The 9,520-nt window shown below is 35.9% G+C and overlaps 1 protein-coding gene across 1 annotated transcript; it reads right to left on the bottom strand.

Annotated features, from left to right (window-relative positions):
- Positions 1 to 5,097: 5,097 nt before the first annotated feature.
- On the bottom strand, positions 5,098 to 6,580 carry LOC127073880 (protein JINGUBANG). The gene has a single exon (XM_051015129.1). The coding sequence runs from the start codon at positions 6,346 to 6,348 to the stop codon at positions 5,137 to 5,139; it is 1,212 nt and encodes a 403-aa protein (XP_050871086.1). The 5' UTR covers positions 6,349 to 6,580; the 3' UTR covers positions 5,098 to 5,136.
- Positions 6,581 to 9,520: the final 2,940 nt, after the last annotated feature.

Below are 9,520 nucleotides of genomic sequence, written 5' to 3'. Positions count from 1 at the left end.
AACTATAAATGACAAAGAAGGCTAATATGTCATCCTGCAACACACAACATTGGCTAAGGCTCCTCTACCTGAGTATCTGCATCATAGGCGTAAAGAACAACACATACAAACAAACATCAGGTGATAATACATTCATATATGGTAGTGGTTCATAAAAGAACAATGATATTGTAATTAATATCAATCATCAATCACATAAATCATCCACAGTAATAATCAATCACAAATGTAGTTATGTATGCAATGTATTCATATCATTTACTCCAATGTATGTGGTATGAAGGTTTTGAATATCAGAGGTATGTTACTGATTGATGCACTCGTCGTTGGTTCCTCTACGAACCCAGTTCCTCTCTAAACCATGAAACTCGTCATTTGTGCCTCTCTGAACCCGAGACTCGTCACTAGACCGAAATCTTAACTAATCACTGGATCGAATTCTTGCATATCTTCGATATACATGATGCATGAGTGCAACAAACAAATGCAATACTCGTCTCAAACGTCCAACTCCAATACTCGTCATTGGTTCCTCTTTGAACCTAAAAATCAACATGAACATCAACAATACTAAATACACCCATATCATGAACAACCCCTCCCCTATTTACCTTGAATTTGCAATAAGCTTCAAGTTATATGAATGGGATCTCTCTTTTCTTCTACTTATTGATGTGTTAGGGCTCTCTAACTCTGCTGATAGTTTATTCTTACAAAACAACCCTAACTCTAGTTCCCCTATCTATTTAGGTAAAACCCTACTACTTTTATTAATTCACTAACTCTCCTCAATTCTCACTAATTCCACCATTTCCTTAATTTTAGTTTAAATTCTGATTTCCTCCCCAAAGCTCAATTTCTCATTATGTATATTATTTAAATAATTAAAATTAATGATAATTCTAATAAAACTCTATCCATCCTTAATAACAATAATAAATTAAATAAATCACTCAAATAAAATAATAAAAAACACTTTAAACTCAAATAAAATAAATGAAAAACTATGGTGTTACACCCGACAACGATGACAAAAGCTTGATCAGTTAATTAGATAGTGTATTAATCTTCCAATGTAGCAATATCGGGAAATCACAGAAAATAAATATCAAGGACTGTGTGATATCATATGGTTCAACTTTTAATTCAGTTAAAAAAAAGTAACCGGGGGTTTTGAGTTTGCTTTTGTTGCGAAAGAGTAAAATAGAGGGTTTAGCTACAATTTAAAACAATTCAAGAATATTGACCCATCCCTAGCATTGAAGGGTTTGTCTACTCATGATAATGAAAATAAACATAGTAAAAGTTTCAGCGATTAGTCAAAGATTAAAGATGAAGAGTCTTAAATGGAGAAAATCCTTGAATTTGATGCTCTACCTTGCTTCTATTGCGTTCTCCAGCTCCTAATTCATAACTTTCCATCAAAAATCAAGAGTCCCCTCAAAAATCACTTCCCCTCATAAATAATCAAACTGGGTTTTTCTAAAATTCGGATTGCCCAGCAAGCGCATACGCGTAAGAGGCAGTGTATGGCTCCTACTGCAACATCCAATACGCATATGAGGAAGCGTATTGGCAATGTATGGTTGCTTGGCCTTGGTTCTTCCTGATACATGTAGGGATATGTATCCTACTGGATTGTCCAGTGATACACATATTCACGCCCTTCATACGCGTATGGGCAAAGGGTGCTTCCTCTTGGCATAATACGTGTCGGGCAACGTATTTAACCTGGCTGAGCTCCTGCATACGCGTATTAGTTCCAGTCATACGCGCATGAGCATAAATGCCTTGTCTTTTGCTCCTTAGGCCTCATCCTTCACGTAATGGATTGGACTTTGATCTGTCCGTCTTTCTCTTTTTCTCCAAACCTGTCAAACACATGAAAATCTTCCCCAAAAATATCAAACAACACAAGGAATACTCAAAACACAAGCAATTACTGAATTTGTTAAACTAACCTCTAAATTGCTCAAACTGTATGGGAAATGCAGATAAATCACATACTTTTACTATTAAAAGAATCATAAATATAGCAGAAATGGTGACTGATCAAACAACCTGTATATTAGGAATCAGGATATATAAATATAGCTCACAAAGACTGATTGGCCTAAGTTAGAGTACATACATAGAAAAAGTGCTGAGAAACTTTAATATGCATCATTATCCTTCAACTTCTTGGCTTAAGAAATGATTCATACCTATGAAAAATAGCTTGTGTCTATCTAAAACACAACCCCCTTCAACTAAGGAAGAAATGGATCACATGAATAAGACTCCATATGCATTTTCAAGAGTATCTATCATGTATAACAACATGTTATGTACTCGATCAAATGTCTCATATGCTTTAAGTGCAATGAGTAGGTACCAATTTGATCACGATGATGCTTATTGGGTTGCTGTCAAGAATATCCTTAAGTACTTGAGAAGGATTAAGGACTCATTCTTGATATATAAAGACCAAGAAGACCTCGATGTAATTGGATACACCGATGCTAGCTTCTAGACATATAAGGATGATTTTAGATCACAATCTAGTTATGTGTTTTCCTTAATGGTGGCGTTGTGAGTTGAAAATGTTCAAAGAAAGATACAATTGTTGATTCTAAAACCAAGGTAGAGTATATTGCTGCCTCAAATGCAGTAACAAAAATGTTTGGATCAAGAAGTTCATAAGTGAACTTGGCATAGTACCTATCTTGTAGATCCCATTGATCACTATTGTGATAAAAATGGTGCAACCACAAAAGCTAAGGAGCCTAGATCTCACAAATGTTCCAAATGAATATTTAGGGGATATCACCTCATTTGATAGATAATGGATAAAGGAGATATCGATATATGCAAAGTACCAATACTTGACAATGTTGTTGACCCACTAACAAAGCCTCATGTGTAGTAGAAGTATGATGGCCATACTAGATCTATATGTATTAGGGATATGCCTGATTGGCTCTGGTGCTAGTGGGAGATTGTTGGTGTAAGCCCTAGAGGTCAATAGTTTTATTGTAACTCAATACTTGTATCAAATTATTTATTAATAATTAAAAGACATTTCTTTATTATGTTTATTTTTTCAAAGTAATAAAGTCCCTATAATAGCTAGTCTATTTATTGAAACATTAAGTGTGACTTAATCATGAGATCCCATTAAATATAAAGATATTATTCTTAAAGTATCTATCGTCGATCTTTATTGTGAAGGGGGATAACATTAAAGCATTGAGACTATTATATGGATAGACTAATGATCACATCTTATGGATCATGGATAAAGAGTTATCAATTCTTCACATAGGTATGGATATTAGGATTAATACTCATAATGGATTGATTCGTTATGAGAATACTACATAGAATGTTATGAAAAGTGTTAGAAGTTATTCTCATGGTGATAGTGGTGTATACCAATCTTTGACCTGAAACCACTATGAACCCTATATGCAGAGTCGAGTATTGTATTGCTGATCAAACATTATCTGTAACTAGATGACCATAAAGACGGTTGATGGGTACTTCAAAAATCATGATGAGGGACATGCTTGACCTAGATGAAATTTTCCCATCTTGCATAATAGGATAAATGTGTAACGGCCTAATATTGAATGAGATAAGGATGACACAGTCTATACCTTGTGTTCAATGTAGACATAAGGCAAAAGGGTAATTGTATACATAAGAATTATCACTGAAAGATTTTGTCAGATCACATGACATTTTTGTGACTTCGGTAGCAGTGTTGTGTTGCTAGATACTCCTCACTATTTATTATATTAAATGTGTGATTTAATATAATTGTCAACGTCACAAGAACCTATAGGGTCACACATAAAAGGATTGATTGATGAGAGATAGGATAAATAAGTGAATAAGGAACATCGTAAGGTACATTGTACTGAAGAGAATTATGGAACACCGTAAGATACAACGTCCTTAAGTGAAATACACTATATCATAAGGTAAGGTGTACTTAAGTGGGTTGTTTTAGCTTGCAGCCCATCCACGTGGTTTTATAAATATAACCCTTAGGCAAAAGCTTTTACACTTGATGAAATTTGATTTGTGAAACCCAGTCTGTGATTTCTCTCTTTTTCTTTCACTCAAAGTCTTCATTCATAGTAGCTACCACTGAGATTGAAGGCACTATGTTTGTGTGGACTGAGTAGAGGTATTGTTCTTCATTCAACCCCTCGTGATGATTCCTCTGATTATGTATCAAAGATGTTCATCACCGCAAGAGGTAATCATTTTATCACTGATCATGCATCATTCGTAAGGATCAACTAAAGAAAAAAAAATTGTTTTCTACTCTGCTTGTATCACGATTTCCCTTCGAATATGTCACATGTATGTGCATGTTTCTTGGTTATTCATTGATCTCTTGGAAAAGTAAGTAGCAAGAAAGAGTTTATAAATCTTCTACTGAATTTGAGTATCGTGCCATGTCTGCTGCTTGTTCATAAATACTTTGGCTTCGTGGTCTTTTTGGGTGAATTTAGATTTTCCCAAATCAAGAATTAATCTCTGCCTTTATTGTGAATAATTTACTTTTCTATATTAGGATAGTCATAATAAATTGTAATTACCAATATCTACCGACACTACTACAATAGAGAAATGTATAAAGTCAACTTTCCTGATAATCCTTGCCTAAAGCATGATTTTAAATTGCAGTCGCGGTTGTGGTTGTGGGTGTTGCAATTATGGTTGCTGCGATATGTATTGCGATTGTTGCGGCGTGAATTTTGATTGAGCGGCGTTCTAAACACAACGTTGAAAACTTTAATATAAAGATTTTTGATTACATCTAAAGTAAATTGAGTTTGGTTTCTGAAATTATGTGTTTTGATGAAAATACTAGAAGAGAATAAGACGGAATTGACTCGTGGGGTTTCTAATGTGGCCGGACATGTGATTTTTAAATCAAAATACAATTGCAATCGGATACGATTGCTAAGACTACTAGAATCAACAATATTACGACCGTAATTGCATTTGTTGACCACAATTTAAAACTATATCCTAAATTATTGATGCATGCTAATACAGATGAATACAAAACATCTAAAAGAGATAGCTCACAGGGTAAAGTAGAAAAATAAAAGTAGTATAATTAGATATATATACATTTCATTGAAGAGGAAGTAACATCTTCCAAACCTTAATATCACAGTCCAAACTGCCACTATATATAAGAAAAGTCGCATCCGATGATTGTTCATCAAAATGATCAAGCACTGCAGTTAGGCACTTAATTGGACCTTTATGTCCTTCTAAAACACCCAAACAACAATACTCTCTATCAACATTATTAGTACTATTGCTTCTCCAAATTCGTATTGTCTTATCCTCAGAACCACTGCACACCAAATCAGAAACTACTGCCAAACACAATATAGACTTTGTGTGACCACGAAGCGCACCCTTCACAACCAAATTACCATTTCCACCTCTCTCAGATACCAATATTGATCTATCACATGCACCAGAATACAAAACCGAACCATCACTGTTAAGGGCCAATGCATTAATACCAGACCTGTGTTTTTCCAGTGTATCTACCAACAGGTGGTTCTTATCGCCTTTTTCTTTCTTCCATACCTTAATTTTTTTATCTGCTGATCCAGTGTAAACATATCCATCATCAGAAACTGTGATTGCGTTTATTGCATCGTCGTGTGCAGTTTGCACTGATTCCAAACATGTGAAGTCTTTGGTTTTCCAAACCTTGATTGTTCTGTCCCATGAAACGGAGTACAACAAGGTTCCGTCTTTGGATAAGGCAAGGGAAGAGACTGTGTCAACATGGTGAATCCATGTGCACTTTTTGTGCCTTCGAATCTTAACATGGTTTTTGGGGATCAAGATTGTTGTGAAACGGTCAGTGAATGTCGGGAGCGTGGCTAGTTGGGTGAACTTTTGTTGTTGTTGAGGTTCGTCGTGAGTGATTGTGATTTTCCAAATGCGGATTTTGTTATCTTGATGAGCTGTGAAAAGCTTGTCGGAATGGATTACTATTGATTTCACAGCACCGTTTCCAGAAATTATTGTGTTAATTGACTGTTGAGGGTGGGAATGAAAATGTGTACTATTCCATGATGTGATTTCTTTGTTGGATGAACCAGTGTAGAGGAATTTTCCTCCAAGGGCTAAAGAGGATATGCAAGTGTGGAGCTTCAGAGTTGTGATGCATGTGAAGGAAGAATCTTGAAGTTGTGAGTTTGAGTTTGAGTTGAGGGAAGGAAGTGATGCGAGACTGTGTTGTGAAGAAAGAATGCATGTGTTAGGTGACTCTTTTTGTAGGTTATTAGAGTCATTGCTGAAGGATCTTTGATATTCCATGATTCATTTCACATTATTGGTTACTTAGTTGAGCCAAAATGGTACATATATAGATGAAAAGTGAGTGAAGTTGAGTTATGCAAATGGGGAAGAAAAAGTGGTTTATATAGCATTGCAAGGAATGAAGGGAGAATAATTGCTTACTTTGATGATGGGCAAGCATTAAGCAAAATTTGGTTGCCCAGCTGTCGGTGGAAAACTTGCATGTTATTTTTCAATAAAAAAATTTAAGATGCATGAGAAGTTTCTGATTGAGAAATATGATATATAGGAACCTTAATAAAGTTATATAAAAGCCTTGTGGGGCTTGGTGCTTGGGAAGTAAGGCATACTTACCTAGTCTTAATTAAAGTTAGGTCTCCATAATAGACTTATATCTGCTCAGCTGTTGTAAAATTGTGGCCAAGTATTTTCTGAAAATATCATACACATGTTTCATCCAAGCCATTATGTAAAAGATGTAAAAATATTGTGCATGACACTTTTAACTCCATAAATTGTTTGAAACTAATTAAGTTTTTTTTTTATTGAATTGAGTCTTCTTACCGATATACACTTAAATTTTAATAAATTTACTCAATAGTCAGTATCACGGTGTTCTCTAATGGAACTATAATAGAAAAGATATAGAAATGAGATCTTCTAGTGTAGTGGTGAGTGCTTTCGGTGCGACGGAGTGGAATGGACTTGTAAGGTTGTCACTCAAACATTCTGAAATATTCAAAAAATAGTTTAGAGCAAGAGTGAAAAGATACTTGAAACTAGAGCATGCAAAGCTTATATAGGGTGAGCTGTTAAAATTGCTTCCGCTTAACCCAGCACATTGTTCGATTTGATTTGACGGTTGGAGATAAGTCGAAGCTTGGGATCACATGCTTTGTGATTGACTGAGGTCTCGCATGCTTCCCGGTTGTTGCATGTGCCTTCCATGTTTGACCCCATGATTGAGCCTTTGTCCGCAGGCCTTTTGAATGGATTGGAACAATTTCCCCACAAGCCATTGTTACTACTTGTTGAAGTGATGGATGTGTGGCTCGGGCTACCCTTGACTATTTACCAAGTTTTCAAGTTGACCTTCGATTGAAGGAAGTCAAAAGAGTTTGAGGAAAGTTGATTGCATCGAGAACGTGCACATTGAATTGCCATCTCGTAACTGCAACATTTCGAGGGACAAACTTGATGTTTAATTTTGGGTGAGACAGTGATGATGACTCTCGTTTTAGAGTACTTGAGTGTTTAAATAGCTCAATCAGATATCATGACCGTTGGCGGCATGGTTGTACTTTCCGATGCTATCTAAAGTTGATTGTGTGATAGATGTACCAAGGGATACATAAAGATTCCAACGATAGATTTTTCCTTTCCACCACTCTCGAGGCATGATAGTTCCTCATCTATTTTTCTGCAATTGCTTCTAGTTTTTCCAAAAAAATCCCATTGATTATTGTTTCGCCGTCTTTGTACTGTGTTTACGACAATCCTTATTTGTGTGACCTACCAAGATCACTTCTTTCGAGGTAACATACTAAGTTTCTTTATCTTCTATACTTGTTTCTCGTTTGCTATGGTTTCTTAAGAAGATGGTTATGAAATATTTGAAGGAAGAAGTTGTGGCTGCGGATAGAAGGATGGTTGGTAGCCTCGATATGAAGAAGGTTGCTAGAGGTATCTCTTTTTATGTTTTGCCTCTAACGAATCCAACTGTTATAGATGACTTTAAGAAAGAACACAAGACCAAGACTTATATTACAGTGCATCTTCGTGCTTTTGACTTTGACTCCACAGACAACAAAGTAATGTGGTTTTTGGAATCTTAATCTCGTGCTTATACTTACAATTGTTCTTTTTTCTATGTTGAATCTTATACTATTATGGACCATCACGCTTGTCAAGAAAACAAAAAACAAAAGGAGGACAGTTGATTGTTTGGCTATATCAAAAAACATTGGAGTTCGTATCCGTATTTGTTGGTAAGGAAAGTCTGGATCATGCTTCCACCGAGGTAGGTTCCCCCTCAGAATGAGGAATGATTATTCCTAAAAGAGACAAGAGGGTGTACATTAAGTTTGAGGGGTGTGTTGTCCCTTTTCATGAGTCCTTGTTTTCCCTGATAGGCCTTCGTCTTCCTTTTAATTACTTTGAGAGGGACGTTCTTAACCATTTGGGAGTCAATCCCTCGCAATTTCACCAGGTGGTGAGTTGGGCCTACGTAAAAGTATTCAAGTATTAGTGTGAGTATAAGAAAATTGTGCCAACCTTGATGCTCTTTTTATTCCTCTTCAACCTTCAACATCGGTCGCTCACCTCGGCACAGGGTCAAGGCTTACTTTTTCTTAGATAAGGCCAAAAGATGTTAGATGTCTCTTTGATAGTGTGCAGAAATTCAAATATTTGTACTACCTGGTTATTCATATCTCTGAGGTTTCTCACATGAGTATGCGTGACATCCAATTTAATGTACCCTCAAAATGTTCATATAGGTTTCTAAAATTCTGGCATCGAATCATTTCCTGACCAGGTTCAGAACGTATGTTTACTTTCCTGATGATCTTTCTCAAGAGGACACTTATTTTAAGAATAAACTGGTAGCTTTCTAGGAAAACTTGGGTTTCATCAACAATGTCGTGTCTTCTGGGACGACGTCGAAGAAACAAAAGAGGCACTACATAGAGATGAATTTTTTGGCGAAGGCTACCACCAAAGAGGAAAAACGTTATATCTTTGGTGAGATTTTCAGGAGGTTTCTTCCTTTAAGTTGTCGTTTCTTAAGGGAAAAAACGATTCGAAACACAACAAAAAACATAATTTTTTCCTTAAGTTTATCCTTACGAATGATGTGTGATCAATGAAAGAACATTGACCTCTTGTGGTGATTAACAACTTTGATGAAGATCCAGAGGAATGATCACGAGGGTTGAATAAAGATCAACACCTCTACTCAGTCCACATGAATAGAGTATCTTCAATCTCAATGCTAGATGCTACGAATGAAGACTTTGAGAGAGAGAGAGAGAGAGAGAGAGAGAGAGAGAGAGAGAGATTATTGCGAGCTTTCACAAAGCTAATTTCATCAATTAAGAAAGCTTATGCACAAGGGCTCAATTTACAGAACCACTTGTGTGGGTTACAAGGTAAAGAGCCCAACTTAAGTGCACCATATAATAATAATATT

Source organism: Lathyrus oleraceus, chromosome 4 (genome assembly GCF_024323335.1).
Source record: "Lathyrus oleraceus cultivar Zhongwan6 chromosome 4, CAAS_Psat_ZW6_1.0, whole genome shotgun sequence".
Lineage (NCBI taxonomy): Eukaryota > Viridiplantae > Streptophyta > Magnoliopsida > Fabales > Fabaceae > Lathyrus > Lathyrus oleraceus.
Note: the sequence above shows the minus strand (reverse complement) of the source record. Positions and strands in the feature narration are given on the sequence as shown.

Coding starts and splice junctions, on each gene's coding strand:
- LOC127073880 (XM_051015129.1), bottom strand. CDS start 6,348: ATGGAATATCAAAGATCCTTCAGCAATGACTCTAATAACCTACAAAAA.